This window comes from Rissa tridactyla, chromosome 2, assembly GCF_028500815.1.
Source record: "Rissa tridactyla isolate bRisTri1 chromosome 2, bRisTri1.patW.cur.20221130, whole genome shotgun sequence".
Taxonomy (NCBI): domain Eukaryota; kingdom Metazoa; phylum Chordata; class Aves; order Charadriiformes; family Laridae; genus Rissa; species Rissa tridactyla.
The window spans coordinates 116,293,167-116,311,984 of record NC_071467.1 but is presented as its reverse complement, the minus strand read 5'-3'; the positions used below and the strand labels follow the sequence as shown (position 1 = coordinate 116,311,984).

Below are 18,818 nucleotides of genomic sequence, written 5' to 3'. Positions count from 1 at the left end.
TCAGTTTGCTTTAGAGCAGTTTCAGGTTCACTGTCTATCCTAAGATTCTGTAAAGCTCCAAGCTCAGGCTGGGCTGAATAGTGCATTGCTGCATAAACCATTGTTAGCAGATAAGAGACCACAGAATCATCGAATACCTCAAGTTGGAAGGGACCCATAAGGATCATCGATGGCAGAAACAAAGAACAATCGCCTCCTTGCAGCTGCGGTACCATTTTCTTTCAGACTTACCTTGGTTTTTCTGACACCTTTGGGGCATGTCAGAAGCCCCACTAACTATGTGTATTGTAATTAATCTGATAGGTAGTAACTAAACTGAATTATTGAATAAAAAACAAAAAAGAATATTTAATTTTAGGATTGTAAAATACACTAGAAAATATAATTTTTTCCCTTCACCCTTCCTCTGCCTTGCCCTCTGAAGGGGGTGAAATATGCAGGAGTTTCATGTCAATACGAAAAATCATTCACTATGTGCCAAAATAACTACCTGCTACAGATTCAGGAGGAGAATAGAACTGCCCATCAGAGAGGACTCCTGGGTGAAGAAGAGCTGCTCGTTCAGAAGCATCCTGTGCTATCAAAAATCCTAAAAGGAAAAAAAAACAAAACCAAAAACCCCTGAGGGCTATCACATGGCATCTTAAAGATCAAGTATTGATGAAGAATCTTAAGGACTGACGTATTATATTAGTACTCCTAACAAGTTACTTCTATAAGTAAATACCTCAGGAAAAAAGCAAACTGCTAATTTAACATTTATGTCTTCTATATAACTTCAGGCAGCAAATGAGACACACTCTAGCAAAACAGAGGTACTGTACACATGAATTAAGGAATCCTTCTAATACTATACGCAATTGCATGATTAGGATGCCACATGTAAATTCATCAATATTCACTGGCTAACTAAAACCCTAAAATCTGTTTTTAATCATCAGTGAGCTGCCATGCATAACCAAATAAACTATTTTCTCACTTTGCCGCTATAAGACTCCTCATTAATGGCTTGCTTTCGCGTATCCTAGTTACTTCAACCTTCAACTCCTTTTGGCTCAATTTCATCTAAAATCAGGAAAATTATTTGGAAATGACATCTAAAATCAGGGAAATGATTTGGAAATGACATGGGGCTATTCTGGTGTGTTTAATATAAAGACAAAAACCAAAAGGGGCTGGGAGAGAAGCTAATTCATCTCATCCTTACTGCCATCAACAGGGCCTTCTGATAATAACAGGTCAAAGATGACATTTTAGGTCAACATAAGGCTATTGAACTTCCACCCTTTACTCTCTGCCACATGAGGACTGACGCGGGGCGGGGGGGAAGAAAACCTTGATGTTTTACTGAATTAGGAGAGCTATCTGAGGTAGCCAGCAGTTAGTAAGAAAAAAATCTCTTTCCAAATCAAACTACTATTTCTACATACCAATTTATCTTATTAACCAGTTTGAAGTTGCCAAAGGAGACATCTATTTTACTTATATTTCCACTTGCTCCAAAAGAGGAAGGTCAGTCTCCATATAATGAGTCACAAGATACTACAAGACTCATACTGGTTGGATTTTAGCTCTAAGTCCTGCTTACAGAAGGAAACTTTTAGAGATGGAAGTCTTCTTCAGTGGAAAGACAGTTTTTCCCTTTTTTGCCTTTTTTTTTTTTAAAGTTAGAGACAAAACATTTCCTAATTATAAGCACTGTTGCATTAGGCATAAAAATTAGGAGCACTGTTGCATTAGGCAGAAAATTGCTGTGGTGGGTTTTGTTTGGTTGGGTTTTATAAAAACAAAACAGTAAGATGGAAAAAAGTCAGCTTCCACTCCCACTAGAGAAAGGAGAAGAAAATACCTGGTCAAAAAGCAAAAACTATTAAAATCTGTTTTAATTACCTGCCTCAGATTTAAATTCAAATAAGGCACTACATAAGTACCACCACACAATACAATCCAAACACGCCTATCATTTGTCTGACTTAATTGCTTAAAATCAGCATTTTCCGGTGGAACACCATATTTTCTGGAAATATAAAGAGTTCAACAAAAAAGCATGTCTTTTTAAATAAATTACTATCTATTTCAAGCTCGGTAGGAATGAAGAAAAGGAAGTGTCATGGAATAACACAGGGATTTAGAAATATCTCAGTTTTATGACTATGATAATCAAGTATTTATATGTGTACGTATCAAATACTTTCTTGTCTATAAAGTATAAAAAAACCGCAAAACTCTCTGAACTGGTTAGATTTCTTACCTATTGAGATAAAAGTGTGATGCAGCTGTATTTCCTCACCCCCTCAAAAGAGAAAAAAAAGTTACCCCAAGTTGCCCTTTCTCTAGACAAAACCCAGCGTACTCATTTAACCAACTTCTTTTCTGGAGCGATGGAAAAAAAGAGGGAAGGGATCAAAGCCAAAAGACTGCATTTCCAAGCACTAATAAAAAGAGAGACATCCATGCCCATGTAAAGTTTTTGGTTTTACCTAAAAGGCAAACATGCCCTTTCAACAGAATTTCAGACTGTGTTTCAGGTAATGATGCACAAATAACAGGTTCCCGCTCTCCTGCTGTTGAAACTAACGAAACAACTGTAGCAGAAATCTATGCTTTCTTTTCCTCACCACTCAAGCAATGTTCTCTTTCAACTAAATCAACGGGTTTCCTCCATTTACTTGAATACTTCAAGTGTCAGATGACCTGCTGCCTCATCTTGAAGAGGCTGAAATTCGTACTTGCTCTGGTCTCATTCTGTCTGTGGATGAAGCAGATTCTCCACAATACTTCTTTGCTTTCCCTTTTCCACCTCAAAAGAAGAGTTAGTGACACTGAGTTAGTTACTGCGTCTACTCTTCCTAAAAGAGGAACCAGACACCTATTCTATGCATTACCCAGAGAAAAATTTTACAAGCCCAAGTCAGTTAAATTTTCACATCTTAAGCATACAAAATTATGTAAGTTCCTAAGTGCTTGACAAATTGCTGATCTGGCCCTTGTAACTTTTAACTTTGCCTCCCTAAATTAATTAAAACCCCACTTCTTTGAAGGAATATGTTCCTCTCCAGAAAAAGAACAATTATGCCACACAATTTAATTTTTCCCACAGCTCTTCAAATTTTGGGAAGCTGAAAGAAGCATTCTTCTGCCAGATAACATGGGATGGCACGTTGCCCACTGCAGCGATTGAGGGGAAATATCAAAAGCTTACTGTTTTCTTCTTCAGCTTCTTGTGGTAACACTTTAAAGTCCAAGAACCAAGTCTCAATCCAGGCAAGTATGAAGGATATGATGGGCAGCACGTAGCCAAAAGCACCCTGTGAGAACAGCTTGAGGGAAACAAAACCACACATTATAGAAATTACCCTGAAGAATCTTGCTTTCAAGAAAACAACAAAGTAAAACAAACATTTGATTAGAATATATACCTGTGAAATAATTACTTTTGCTAATAAAAAGGCACTGGTCACTGCTGTTGTAAACTGAAAGAGACAGGGTAAGAACAGTTAAAACTAAAAAATTGATTTACTTCTCATTTCTGTCATTATCTATCAGTTGCAACTTTAAATATTTACCAACAGCAAGATCATAGATTAATAAAATGTAACGGGTAAGATACAATTAAGTTAAAGTGCTATTAAAATATCCTCCTTAATAAAGATTAGTTTTAATACAGACATCTCCAAATGTTGATTTCCACACAGCAGATAGGCAGTTTAGGTGCTACATAGATGCTGAGTTTTATAAATTGTGATCTTACTGTATAAAGAAGATGCAGTATTTTATTCACCAAGTCCCTTATGAAAAAAAAAAATCTATCTATGTATTTGGGAAAAAGCAAACAGCAATTGCTCTGAAGGCTTTTCACTACCATCCAAATCAAAAGATCCATTTCAAACAACAAAACATCTTTGCAGGAATGAATTGGAATTATTATTTTAATTCACATACTAATATTGTGAAAAATGAATCACTTTGAAGTCTTGATACTCCCTGACATATTTTTAAAATGGCAGGCTGCATAAAATGTTTGAAAAAAAACCCAAAAAAAGCAGTGGACAAGTACTGTTCACTTAAGCAAGGCTTCTAACTCTATTAGTGCATTTGGGTCCAGCAATTCTTTAAATAATAGCAGAACCTAACTAGCTTCTGGTAGGCACAGGTAGGATTTTAAGATTAATGGCTTCTGCAAAACCTTCAGTGAAGCTTTATATATCTAATTGCTTACTACCATGACAGGGTCACTCCCACCACCTCACAACTGCATCAAGTTGGAGGATGTGACTGGAAGAAATACTCTAAAGCTACAAAACTAAGAGTAAGGGATTTTGAAAGGCAGGCACTCAATAAACATAATCAGAGCAGCAGTTACTATTATATATGTGTTTGTGCCCTGCTAATAGCACAATTTCAAAAAATCATGGCACGTAAACTCAGACTACTGAACAAACTGCATGCTACTCACTTGAAGAAAGTTATACATGAACACTTTCTACATGCACCTACCATAGTGTAAGGAGAAAAAAGACTAAGATTTACAACATACTAAGCCAGCAATGTGTCCACGGTATTACAATGTATAGTATTGACTGGTGGAAGCATGAATTTGTCATTAAGTTTTGCATTCTTTGTCATTCACACAGTACAGCTGCATTAAAGGGATTTGCTCCAATTCACTCTGCCTACAGTTCTCAAGAACTTCCTTTCTAAGAAGGGATACATATTCAGCGTTTTGTATTGGAGCATGAAGCAATACATGTGCTAGTGCTCAACGGGTGGCACTTCAAACTCTAAAAAGATAAGAATGTGGGAGTTAATGGGCAGCTGGATCTCTGGTACGATAGTGCCAATCCTTCTTTTTGAATACAGGTCACTATTTCAAATGCAAATATATTTCAAACATTAATTAACAAGTCAGAGGTAACAAGACATCCATACTGGATTCAGAATAAGTCTTCAATTTGTATTAACATGATACCTAATAAAGACCACACCCACTGTGCTATTAAATTCTTATCTTTCGGCTGAACATCTTCCAGAACAGAAGTTTTTCATCTGTAACTGTACAGTGAATTTTTATATATAGCATCAAGATGATTCTTAACATACAAGCGTTAAGAGGCATCTAAAATTTTGTCTGTTTGATCCATTCTAGTTAAAACTCCATGATGCTTGGCTACTACTCACAGCTATTGCCCACCAATGGCGCAGTCTGCACATTGCATATGCAAGTATTAACACCTTAAATCGAAAGACTGCCAGTAGCTATAGAGAAAGGAAAAAAATATTTGTTGGTTAATTCAGAACACAGAAGAACCACAAGATTCTCAGCTCACTGAAAATACTAACTGCTTACAAAACAATTTAAAACAGGACAATCTAAGTTCTGTTATTGAGAAACAAATATGAATGTGTGCTTATAAAACGGAAATAGAACATAATTTCCCACTTGTAAAGCAAACGGCACCACGGTCATGCCTACAAAGGCTCAAATATGCAAGCATTTGCAATTCCACAAATAAGTTAGAAACATAAGAAAGTTACATAAAGTGTATTCATGAACATTCTACCTGACTGGAATCTAAGCAGTTAAATCTAGATGCAGTTACTTCAGCAAATACCTTGAGCATCACTGAGTGCATCTCACTGATCTTAGTGGCATGCTACTGCACAAGAATATCATTAAAAACTGTAAAGACTTCACAAATGAAATCAGAAAATGGGAAGAATTTTTAAAAACAATTTTCTACTTACTAGACTTTTAGTATTTATTGAAATATTAACATTGCAACAACCAATTATACTCTATGGACATGCCTGCAATAGCAAGCCTTTCCAAATATTTTGCAGTAAAGAAAGGTAAGTTATAGTATTTCTAGGACAGAAAATGAAATCAATAGCAGACAGAAGAGATTCCTGAATCAGGGACTCTAACCCTTAATTTCCCTCTTTATTGTTTGATATTAAATTGCCTCCAACTTGTTTTGAAAGATGTGTTCAGCATCTAATAAATGTGAAACAAATGCTTGAAAATGAAGAGAAATCAAGGACAGACATGGCCAGAGGTATAATGAACCCATTTAATCTTATGCAAATATGTCTGTTTAAGTGATGTGTAGGAGAAACAGAAGAAATCCTGTATAAGCCCACAAATCATTTTGCAGAATTCAATGACAGAGTCCCTTCCCAGGGAATAAAAGTCTCTTATGTTGCATTACATGTTTTAACCCTTTGTCCAACTACAGGGTATCAACATTTACAGATAACATTTTGTGCTTTCTGCAGTAAGGTATATCATGGAGAACCTGCCAGCAAAATAATGAGAAAGGGAGAAGAAGCACTGTTTGCTAGATTATGAAATTTTTCTAGCCCGTACCTCATTCCATTTGACATAGGAAATGGTCCAATGCAGAAGCAATGATGGGTTTTTACATCAGTTTCAAAGAGGGACTATGGATATCACCTATACAAAATGACTGACACCAAACCAACTCATCTCTGCCAGGCAAACAAGATCTGGTAGAATTAATGATCTTGCAAAAACAAGGCCCTTTAGAAAAACTGTAAGGAAACAGCTTTTACTTTCAGATCAGTAACTTGGTCCATGCAGTGCAAAATTGCAACTGCAGAGCTACGGCGTTGCTGAAAGACAGAGAAATTTCCTAATGCAGCAGAGTTCCTCCTATGTGCCTAAGGTGCATAGTAAAGGAGAATCATACTTCATGTCATCTGTTTTTAGTACAATGTTAAAAAAACCTGTTTGATTTAAAACACAGAAATCTGAAAAAACCCTGACCTACACAGGCCAACCCGGGAACAAGTCTCTCCTCACTGCAACTGACTTATTTCTGTAGAAGGACAAAATCACCGGTTTAAACAAAATGATGTTACAGCTGGAGGACTATTGGTCTTGTCCTCTTAATGAATTATTTTTATGTTACATCAGTGTCACATTCTTGACTGAGTTTTTAATCTCTTTTCCGTGCCCCCCCAAAGTAGAAGATGCAATTTAAGTGTGCCTAATTATCTCTACCCACAGGCTCCATGAGCCTGCTGCCAAAGCAGGACTGGGCAACCCCTAGACCGGTGAAATTTGGCATAACTCCTTTTGGTTTAAATTATCAAGAAAAGATCAACCGTTTCACAGGACTCAAACTAGGGAACATCTGTGGAAGAAGGAACATGGGAAAACTATACTTTTGCTACTTTTTTTTCTTTCTTTCTTTCCTTTTTTTTTTTTGAAGAACACTTACAAATATATCAAAATATGAAGAAGAGTAGTCATATTGTAGGACTTCTTTCTCTAAGGTAGTCTCAATGCCTCCTTTTACCTACAAAGAAACAGCAACACAGACAGCTTTAGAACAGAAATTACTGAAGCCAAAATACACACGCATCTGAAGGGCGAAATTAATTGTTCCCCACTGATGTACAAAAAGATCATTAAACCAAGGACAGATGACATATACGCCAAGAATGTCAATTTCAAGATTAGCGTCTTATTTGTTTTTCATTATTAACTACAATTTTCAAAGTGAAAACATTTAAGATTATCACCTGGCCTATACAAGCTACATTTCAGACTGTCCCAAAATAAAGGCAAGCAAGTTGTTGAGGGAAGAAGAAATGATTAAGATCTATTACAAAATTACACAAAGGTCTATTACACAAATTCACAGAGCATTTTATGTCTCATAAGGAGGACCAAAACAGCTGATCAAAAAGCCACCCAGAAACTAGCTCTAGTTAGTCACATTAGCAAATAGGAAACAAAACAGTAACTAAATTCATACTCCAGATCTTTTCCTTATCAGCTTACATACTATTTGTTTTAAGAGAGCTGAGCAAAAAAAACCCCACTATAAAAAACACAGAAGGTACAACCATTAGACCATTCTCCCACAAATAACTAATGCCCAAGTTGAATTCTCTTATTTGCTTGAGGGGATTCAAAATTACATCTTCCTTCATCACCGTGCTTCTTCCCAGTGGAAGGATTCATCACTTTCCTGTTCAAACTGGGTTAGTAAGAAAATCATTTAGGGTGTACTGGGTCAGAGAGCAAGTGGAGTATATATATCACTTGGGAGCAAAAAACCGTAGGGTCCATATCCTATTGTTTTTAATAGTCAATTCAATAATTAAGCACTGCATTGAATAGTTATGTAAAGCTCTGGAAAAAAAAAAAACACCAACAGAAGGTTTTAATACTGAGTTTGACTACTGTCAGTCTTTTAAAGAAAGGAGGTCCCAAAGCACACCAACAACATACGCTCACCATCACAAAGCAATGAAGTCTAGACATTTCAACACTTTCCCCAACTGTAGTGCTGGACAGTGTTGTCCTGAGACTATTCACTCCAACTCCAAATTTCTTCTATTTCTTCTCCTTTCCCTCCCCTCTATGGCTGACAAATAACTTTCTAAATATAGCTTGCCCTTCTTCACTCTACTGAATCAGGAGTGATCATCTGTTTCCAGCATAGATAAGGAATATCAACTTACCCCCCTCCAAGCTGCTCACTGTGTGGCTGCATGAGCACCATGTCAACATAAGGATGAGCAGAGAACCGTGACAGCCTTGATTTAGGGTTTGCTCAAACTGCTATGGAGCTACTTCCTGATGTGTTTAAAAATAAATTACACCTAAGCACACCGGATAACGGCAACAAAGGGAAAACAATACTTACAGGACCTCTGGCAGCAATTCCAAAGTCCCATTACTTACATACCAGTGACGGACAATCCTAACGCAATGCTATCTGACTTCCCAATGAGCAAAACTTAATTTCAGAAACAGAACAAAAAAGCCTCACTATGCATCAGATCTCACATATCAAATGATGAGTTCTAATACTATGACTTCTGAAGAAAAAAAAATGCTTTTCGTTTTTGCTGATATTTGGTAGTACAGGACTCCATAATGCGTCCTCCTTAAACAAAGCTTTTCACAAAGAAAACTGCTAGGATTTTGAGGTCCCTTAATGCTGCAGAATTCAAAATGAAACGTGATGAGTTGGTAGCATTTTCTATACAGAGTCTTAAATATTCTGAGAGCACCAATATGAAAATCTGTACTCGGAATCCTCCACAAGAGATACAAACCCAGACTCTGCTCCTGTTAGTGGAACAAGCTGTTGAGAAACTGGCCTAAAAAAAGAAACATGCTGCTTTTCTGAGACAAGCTAACTATGCACTGGATACAACAGTCTTTCCACCTACAGAGACAACAGAAGTCTAATCCCAAAAATTGCACCACTCAGCAAGCAAAGTCTGCTTTCTCAAATTAAATCAGAAAGTGTATTTTTCACTATATCAATGAACTACTTTAACAGTCAGCTCCTCAACTTCATGTCACATCAATAACCAAGGTTATTTATCTTGCAAAGGAATGCTGAAAAAAAATGCTTACTCAAGATCTTTCTTGTCTAGAAAAGGTATTCCTCCCACTTTTCCTGTGTGTCCTTACTTAAATGCATACATTAGATGTTAGCTTAAAACCCAGCTCAAGAACTAGGATGCTACTTATGAAATATTAACAGATCAGCTATCTTATTGCTTTCTGTAAATTTCAGGAGAACTGCCTCTTTTTCCAAATTACAAATGCTGGAGTTAAACGGTGGTAACCGTGGGATTTTATGTTGTTTAAATGCACCCTACCATACACAATACATATCATAGTAAGTTTGTCTCAAAGAAAACACATCACAGCAAAAGAAAGGTTTTGGCCCTTGGAAGTCTTTCCAGGGACTGACACCTCCGTGAAATATCACTAACTTTGAGTTACTCAGAAGGCAAACTCTCGAATCCTGTTAAAATTCACACTTCTCGACAAATTCAAAGACGTACAGTAAAATTTTGTTTACTTGCTCCCTGAAAAGTTCACTGGATTTCCAATGGTTTCTTCAGCATCATTCACAGACTACGGGAACATCAAAAGGTTTAATGATAAGAAGATAATTAAACCATGTATCCTAATGACCAAAAGCAGATGGAGTTCAGTAGATACTATGTTAATGAAAGCTTAAAAGTATGACGATGTTTTAATTTAAATACATGCAAATAGCAAATATGTGGAACAGAAAAGAGCAACTTGTTAACCACGTCTGAAGTGAATAAATAAATTAATAAAGTCCAAGGGTACTGAAAAGACAACTCACATTTAATTCTATTATCCACAGCAAGGTTATGAATAAGAGATCAAATGTAACAAACAAACAGAAAGTCCTTCTGACATCTGATATGCCTTTCTTCTCTCTGCCTTCATATGACTCAATCCTTGCCATCAGCTGCGCTGGGTTGATGGAGTGGACATCCCGCAAGGAAGGACAGGATTCCACACTGCTACTGTGAGCATTTTCTGCATCACCTGGCACCCGATTCATTGTGGGTTTGCTTAGAGTGGTCTTCTTCCAGTTTCACCATCACTAGAAGGCTGATCCATATAGGAAGAATTTCTAAACAAACAAACAAAACCAAAAGACATTAGTCACTAAACCCTCAATTCCAGTAGGTATTTTCATCTTACCATGTCAGTTCTCTTTTTGCTAAACTGACGACGGAGAGAATTTGGCAAGTAGGCTCTAAAAATTGTTTCTAAAATAAGATATATCTAGGCGCTCTTCATCTCTCAGAGGATTTGTGAAACGAGAATCAATGTTCAATTAGGCCATTGGGAATAAGGGAGCACTGTCTACATTTAGAAGACTCCATTCTCCACGTTGTTTGAGCAAGATCATTAAATGGGAATGAATAAAAAGCATGACGCTGTGCATCTTTAGGATTTCCAATTCTGATTTAAATGCTCCCAATAGGAAGCCAACTTAAAGAAACTTACACATACAATTCCTGAAAAATGGCACTGTTAGCTACCAGCACATCCCGAGCTGACACAACCAAAAGATTATAAGTCCATTAAAACCCCTGAATACTGCAGTAATCATTCTATAAAGCAAATACACTGCTCTATAGATAAATTCAGCTGCTATGACAATTTACATTGCCAGACAGAGTCTCTCTGAAAAAACTGCATGCAACTCAGTGGTTAAAGGTAATGCAATTACCCTAAGTCTCTTCTGACTGCAAGGCTTTTAAAAAAAAATTCAGGTTAAATTTCTTATGAAACTGGAGCAGTTTGATGTATTATTCACTACATTACTCCATGAGAACCATTTTCCAATTAAAGCTTCTAGAAAGAGTTGACTAAGAAGGTCACACAAATTTCAAGGAAACGCACAGAAAATTTAATTTTATGCAAAATACTCATTAGATTAAGTTATACATCATGCAATACAAATAACATCAGACATGCTTCTGTAACGCTGGAGGAATAGCTTTTTGAAACTCAGGAACGAAACTCTGTTTCTTCCTGTGTGTGCTGTCTTTCAGTAAACCGCGAAACAGAAAGAGAAACCTTCCCCACTCTTCTATTCCAACAGTGTTTCAACTCCAAGTCTGCAAGAACAGTCAGTTAAAGCACAAGAAGAAAAGCAGACAGGGGATCTGTAACACACTGTTAGGCAAACACGAGGACACAAGGACACAGGGGAAAAAGGAAAGGTGAGGCAGAGTATTACCAGTGCACACACATCACAGCCGAGGCAGCCCAGCCAGGGATGGCCAATGTCTAGGTCAAGTCACACGTAACAGCCTTCAGGTAGTTCAAAGTCCACTTTTCTTGGGCTACGTCATGACAACAGTAACAGACCTGAACCGAGACAGAAACTACCTTGCCAGCTGAGTTTCTGCCTGCAGGTAACAAGCAATCAGAGGCAAACCAAGCCAGTATCAATCACCATCTCATTCTGAGATCTGGCTGTGGCCTGAACCAAACACAACACCAAGCACAAGCACAGGCAGGCTACTACCATCCTGCTCCTGCCTGGCAATCAACTCCAGGATGCTCCTGCCCATGGCTATCCAAAGCCAAACCAAGGCATATATATGTCTTCTGGTTCTCAGTCGTAAGCCATGGGACCAGGAAAGCTGACAGGAGTTTTGCTGGGCCTAATCTCCTTAAACAGGTGTTAGCAGGGCATGTGTGACCAGAGAAATTAAGAAGTGGGAATATGAGATTGATATAATCAGTTTCATCATTAACTGGAATAAAGACAGAAATTGTTGTACTGCACTTGCTCCTGTTTCAAGACCTTTTCAAGCAGATTTACAATTGAGAATCTTCATTACTTCTTATTCTCACCCTCTTGTTAACCTAACTTTGGGTGAGAGGTGTTGGGATTTGTGCAATGACTTTTCCCAGTAAGTACTAATCTCAGCTCTGTAACACATGCTCTCTCCCTTCCTCTGTCAAGCACAAATTAGAATTTATAAATACCATTAGGCAGTGGATAAACTTGGAAGTTAAACAGAACTTGCATCACATTTCTACCTTTTAAAAAAAAACAACAACAACAACAAAACACACACTTGTACAGTTATAGTACAAGTAGTACTGAAAAGACTAGGAAGCTTTACAGTAGGAACATGAACGCAGACTTACTCCACATTAAGAATTCCAGTGAACCTGCTTCTCTCTGACTATCCCATGTTGATATAATACGTTTTCAATCAGAAACTGTTTTGCAGTTACTTCTATACCTCTGTTTCTAATACCAGCCACTAAACCTTATTCTACAAATAACATACATGTTAGTTTGATAATATTCATGTTACCTAAAAAGCCTGTTTTCTCAAAGCGTATAATTTAACTATTCACTATCCAAAGACATAGTACAGTACACAGTAAAGTTTAGCAGAAACATGGTTATCTCATAACATACTCTAGTAAAGACGAGTACATACCTAAGGATTCATGTTGCTTCTTTGAGGAAAAGAACATTTTGAAAAGTAATTAAAAGTTCTGAAGAAAGCTCTGCCATTTGTTCTGTCTTCTCTTCCCACGAACAGAAATAGTACTAAATGCCATTAATTTCATTAGTACCATCAGACTCACAATTCTATAGAATTCAACAGAATAACTCAGTTCAGTTGGAAGAGACCCACAATGATCATCTAGTCCAACTGCCTGGCCGCTTCAGGACTGACCAAAAGTTAAAGCATGGTATTAAGGGCATTGTCCAAATGCCTCTTAAAACACTGACAGGCATGGGGCATCGCCCAACTCTCCAAAAAGTCTTGATAGAAAAAGACTTTATTTTGAACAGAACAGGACTAGAAATAATCTATAATTTCTTAGAAGATCTCAAAGTGAAGCCCACATGGCTCTGCACACCAGAAAAGGTGATGGCACTGTGCCTGCCACAGGACCTCACGGGGCACTACATGGAGCCAACATTTTGCTTTCTGCCCACAAATGCCATTTAGCTTTACACTTGCAGCAGAGAAGGCAAATCAAAAGGAAAGGAGAGGTAGTAATTGTGGAGAATTGCTTAGGTTTGTATTTTTATTATGCATATGAGCCCTAGGCAGCTGCAGACCGCCAGATGCCGACAGCAAAGGAGATCAGAGACAACATTATTATATTCCTAATTGGTAAAACCATTTTTCCACAGCTGAATCTCCATCCCATAGAATAAAATGTATGTTTACTTGCTGATCAATTCTCTGACTTACAGGTGAACTTTGTCACAACAGCAAATTCATGAGTCTGCATTAGCAACATTTGACCCTAAAAAGATTTTCTTAAATCACTGACATAATAAATAATGCCACTTGTCAGAAGGACTGAACTCTGAATAAGTACTCTCAACTGGCATTCAGCTTTGAGAGATCCTGCCTCTGTTGTGGGTTTGAAGAAGAGCTCTTGCCCAAAGTCTCCTACTTTTTCCAACCATAACAATTGAGCTAATGAAAGATACTGGTTCTTCCTACAGACCGCATCCTGTCAAAGGGATGTGGTTTCTTTACTTGTGTGTATGTTCAGTACTCTGCAAATTTCCAAAGAAAAATGATGTTTTAGGCCAGCACAGAATCTGTCCTGGGATTTTTTCATCAAATGTGCTTGCTTGAACACAGAGCAGGCTGCGAGCAACAGGCAGTGTGCCTTACCAGGGGAGAAAGCTTACCCAAACTGATAACGTTTTTCCCTGTTTATGGCCTGCTGGGACATCCTAGCCTGGAAATGCGATTCAGAAATCTACAAGGTTCATGTTCCACGTAGGTGAGAATGGGAGAAAAACAGCAGTGAAAAAGCAAGGTGAAAAAAGAAGTGAGACAAGGCAAAATGAAAGTATGCCAACAGAGTGGTAGTCCAGAAATCAGTCAACCACACCTCAAAGAAAAGAGGGGGAAAAAAAAAAAAAAGAAAAATGAAAGGGAGATGAAAGAACCATCTGTGGCTGCCCCCTCTCAGTCTGTGTTATGGGTTCATCAAAAAGACATGAGGGACCAAATCCAAATTTAAAGGTTCACAAACATCACCATTTCTTCTCAGGCAATACAAATCACTGAAAGACCTCACCAGCCTGATGGAGTACCTGTGGGGTTTGCCCACGTGGATGCTGCTCACTCAGTGCCTGACGGCCTCACGGGGACCAGCACAGAGCTTTTGGGTGCCCTACAGAGGGAAGGAGGCTTTGGGTGGGCTCCACCTCCTCCTTGGGAAGGAGGCTTTGGGTGGCTTTGACCTTTCCAGTTCACTTCAAGGAAGTACCAAACATTTGCACCTTCCGCTGAAGTGGATAGATTGAGCACGAAATCTTCTCTAGCCAGTGGAAATCAACAGTCAGCGCTTATGATCCTGTTCTTTCCTTTCCAAGAAAAGTTTTCTTAACTGAGCTGCTGAATTTGGACGTGGAAAGCGCCTAGCTCCCTTCCATTTAATTTCCACCCTGTGCTGGCTCACACTGCCAGAATGATATTGCCCTTAGGATTATTTGTTCCAACAGTCTCACTCTTGCAGATGTGGATGAAAAGGACAGATGGCCCCCGTGGGAAACATTAGGAGAAATCATCAGAGGGAGAAGTCCAGACCAGATTGAAGCAAGGCAGGACACGTTCCCATGCACCTGCTGCCTTTCCCATCACAAGAGCCACCTGAGCTGGAGCTGCAAAATGGGCAATCGCAAAAACTAAGCCACAGGAAGCAAAGCGCTATTGCGCTTCAAAGGCTGGGACTAATATTGTCTGTATTAGAGCAGCGCTCGCATGATGTCAAACGGGTTGCTCGCTAATGAAATCTCCCTCTCTGGAGGATCTTTTTCAAGAGCAGAAGGAAATGTTGGATATTGCCTCCACGGCCAGTCGTGTCCCAGCCAGCCAAAAGCACCAGGCAAGGGCGGCCAAGCACAATACATCTTTAAAGCTTCCTCCTTTATTTCTACAGCAGCTGCCCGAAACAGGGCTGTCAAAGGGCTTTAGAGGAGGAAGACATATGTGGCATGTGTTTGGTCAGGTGTCTCAAGTGCTACAATGAACTTTGGGCCACCTGAACCCGAGGGTGTGCGTAGAATCGTTGCGCTCGAGTGCTGTAAACAGCACTCGCTTTGTACTGAAACCCCTCACACTGAAGTGCCGGGCTGTGTAACAGGAGTTCATAGGAAAACATTTGGGAAAAGATGTAAACCCAAGATCTGGCCATCAACAGCCATAGTTAAAAAAGAAAAGAAAAGCCAAGAAATTGTGAAAGAAAGACAAAAGCCAAGGAACACCTGCACTTCCAACAATTATTTCCATCCACGTTGGCTCAAAGAACTTCTTCTTTCTTTTTCTTTTTTTATTTTGATGTGGCAGTCAGTGCAATTATCTAGGAATTTGTTACTTCCAGTCTGGATTGTTGCTACATACGGCACAGTACGGGAATGGAATCAGTGCAGCTAGAGCTAATTATTTCAGGATGCGCTAGTTCAGCAACCATTTGCCTTGTGGCAAAGGGGATTTGCAAAGAGGAAAGCACAGGCTTAAAATGCACCAGCTACCAGTTTGTTTTCAAGAGTAACTCAAAACATTGGTTTTAGCTGAGAAATTCCATATAGTCTGAAATCCTTGCTACTGACAGACTGCCTTATGCCTCAGAGCCCTCCGGACAGGGGGCACTCATGGCAAGGGAATTTATCTCTGGCCTCACTCTGCCGGCTGACCCATCAGATCCACGTTCAGACACATACGAGAGCCTGTCTCATCACACAGAGCTGGCACCAAAACGTTGAGATTCTTGAACTGAACAGATGTAGCCTGGCGGCTTTCTGCACTCACTGCACCAGTTCTGCAAACTGATTAATGACCAAGTGTATGCTAGAAGATGTTTTTCCATAGTTTCTTTCATTAATTAAAAACCCCCCAAACAAACACAATATAAGTTCCTTTGTACCTGAATAAACTCATCAGTAATTTCATCACACCAACATTCTCAGGTGGTTTCAGATGAGTGTACAGGAAGCAACATCTTCAGTTCTTCTTTGCAGCTATCTTACAGGTGCGTAGGGACTCTATTTAAAGAGAGGCAGTTGCCTTTTAGTGTCGGACGGCCACCTGGCCAGCCAGCTCCTTACCCATCTCAGCATTACCAGCAACAACCTTCCTCTTCACTAAATGCCTGCACAAGTCCTTGAAAAAATCATCAGCAACCTTCATTCACACTCCTGGAGAGTAACGCGTTTCCCCACAGACAGCAGTGCCACTAACTGCATCACACACCAGTGCTTCATCGCCCGTAGCATTCCCAGTGTCTGGGCTGATTTGGCGGTTTCTCCAACACAACTGCCAAAATGGAAGCTCAACTAATTTTCTTCCCGAGGAGGCAGACATCCATTTTGAAAGGGACTAGACTGACACCACCAGCTTCATGTTCAGAGCCCACCCACACGGCCCGTCCATCGCCCACTGGAGGGCTGGATCTGCTGGTTGCGGCTGCGTGGAACTGGACTCCAGATGGCTACTGAAGGGTGAAAGCCCCCTTAACACATCTCCCCGGCTCCACCCTTCACGCTTTGATGGCATCAAACATCTGAAATAGTGAAGTTTGAATTTAGATTGCAGAAAACTATTGCTCAAGATAATGTAGGCCTCCTGCCTTCTCCAGAAGATACATTCGCAGGGCATCATATTCTGGATTTCATGGCATCCATGAACCAAACAAAGCTCTATCTCATGGTATAGTTCTACAGCTTCCATACTCCCTACCAGCTGAAGCTCTGTCAGAAGAGGCATGCCCTGCATCAGTAAACCTTGCATGAAGAACTGCAGGGTAGAAACAGGTAACACAATGTCAGGTAGAGCGCCACGAGTTTGTGATGCGGTTTGGAAACACTGGAGTAGGCAAATGTTCCTGGGGGCATGAGTAGGTCACAGGGCGACTGTGAGCCACAGATGTGATAGAGGCACATGCCTTCTTGTGTGTCAAGCAAGGTATTCTCATAGGAAAGGCAAGTATTGTGCAAAGCCCTAGTGAGAACTCAGCTGGACCACTCTGGACATTTCTCATTAACCAGGTTCAAGAAAGATAAATTCTGCCTGGGATGAAGGAGTTGATTAGGGGCATGGAGGACCTACAGAAGAAGGCGACGACCAGAAGGAACAAAACAAAGGCTTAGAGGGCTGACATCACTTTCAAGAAAGATATCAAGGATGAAGGCCAAGGGAGGAAAAGAGCTATTGAAATGCAAGGAAAAATATGGTGAAGAAAAAACAATTCAGGACTTCTTTCCAAGCAGACCACCTCACCATAAACAACAGTGTTGTAGCACATGTCACTCAGTGCACTGCTGAGGAATGGTGAGGAAATCACACATGGTTTCTACATCTATGTAAAGTTCATGCAGAGGGAACCAAAAACCCTTTCTTCCACCTTTAGCATCACCACAATCTAGCAAATGTATGGGGCATAAAAGACCCACCACAAACACACTTTTTTTTTTTTTAAACATAGCCTGAATGTACATGTGAGTTTTGTCACAAAACTACAAAATGACAAGAACAGTACCGTCCTTACTCTTTCAGTACTCAAAATACTAAATCCTAAAGGAAAATGAGATGTGCCAAGATCTGAAGATCTTCCCACAAAGGGAGGCAGGCAAATAACTCTCAGAAAGGTGAAAGTCACAAATGAGCTGTGGAAGTTTCACCCCGCGGCTGAAGCGCGTTTTGTATCCTCTACAAACACAGCCAACTGTGCAGCTTGGTTTCAGTGGGAAAAGGGGATGTGATGGCAATAGCTGCAATGGGCTATTTTGCCAGTTTGGGAGAGTCATCACTTGTCTGGCTGTGCTTTGGGCATGGATTCAAATGTTCTAGGTCTGAAAATGACCACCCTTTCCACCACACCACTGTAACATCTGCTCCCTTGTTTTTCAAAGCCTGTGTTATTTCCACGGTGGTCTGTTGGCACCATCCATCCCAGCTTATGGCTCTGGTTACACTTTGGCTTTTCTCCAGGCTGCAGCTGCTGAAACCATCCCCCGTTATGCCCCTGGAAAAGGCTTTGTGTCCCTGGTCCTCCTTGCTGTGTGGCCTCGTGGAGGTTAGCTCTGCTGCAGAGAGGGCACGGCTAACAGGGGTAGTCTCTGGGCTGCAGGGTTGGTTTCTGCCATGGCCTGAGAGAACAGCATAAGGCTCGTCCTTGGGAGCCAAATGGCAAAGGAGGCATCAGGGATGCCCAGCAGCTGTGCCCAGTGCATGCCCTCCAAGGGCAGGGACAGCCCCCTGGGCCTCCTGGGCTCAGGGACAGCTTTGGGGCCGGCAGCCCCGAAGGCCTTCCTCTGAAGGATGCTGGGTGGAGGGGTGGCGGGTGGGGCTGTGCATGGAGGGCCTTGTCTCCCCCATGTCACAGTGACACTGCCCGGCAACGCAGCAGTCACAATGTCCCGGGGCAGGATAAAGGGGAGTCCTCCTGTGTCCCACTGCCAGAGCTGGCCTGGGGGTATCCTGGAGAC

The 18,818-nt window shown here is 40.2% G+C and overlaps 1 protein-coding gene across 5 annotated transcripts in view; it reads right to left on the bottom strand.

The window, feature by feature from the left end:
• Positions 1–18,818, bottom strand: part of STARD3NL (STARD3 N-terminal like) — a 37,281-nt gene that overhangs the window by 3,390 nt on the left and 15,073 nt on the right. For 3 of the 5 annotated variants that reach the window (XM_054192556.1, XM_054192557.1, XM_054192554.1), the window contains exons 2-7: positions 10,152–10,448; positions 7,245–7,322; positions 5,179–5,256; positions 3,420–3,473; positions 3,203–3,320; positions 491–589 (exon numbers count right to left, since the gene is read on the bottom strand). In XM_054192556.1, the coding sequence (XP_054048531.1) occupies positions 491–589; positions 3,203–3,320; positions 3,420–3,473; positions 5,179–5,256; positions 7,245–7,322; positions 10,152–10,376 (652 nt within the window). In that variant the 5' untranslated portion in view covers positions 10,377–10,448. The remainder of the gene's footprint in view (positions 1–490; positions 590–3,202; positions 3,321–3,419; positions 3,474–5,178; positions 5,257–7,244; positions 7,323–10,151; positions 10,449–18,818) is intronic. The other 2 variants (XM_054192558.1, XM_054192559.1) reach the window with 2 other exon arrangements.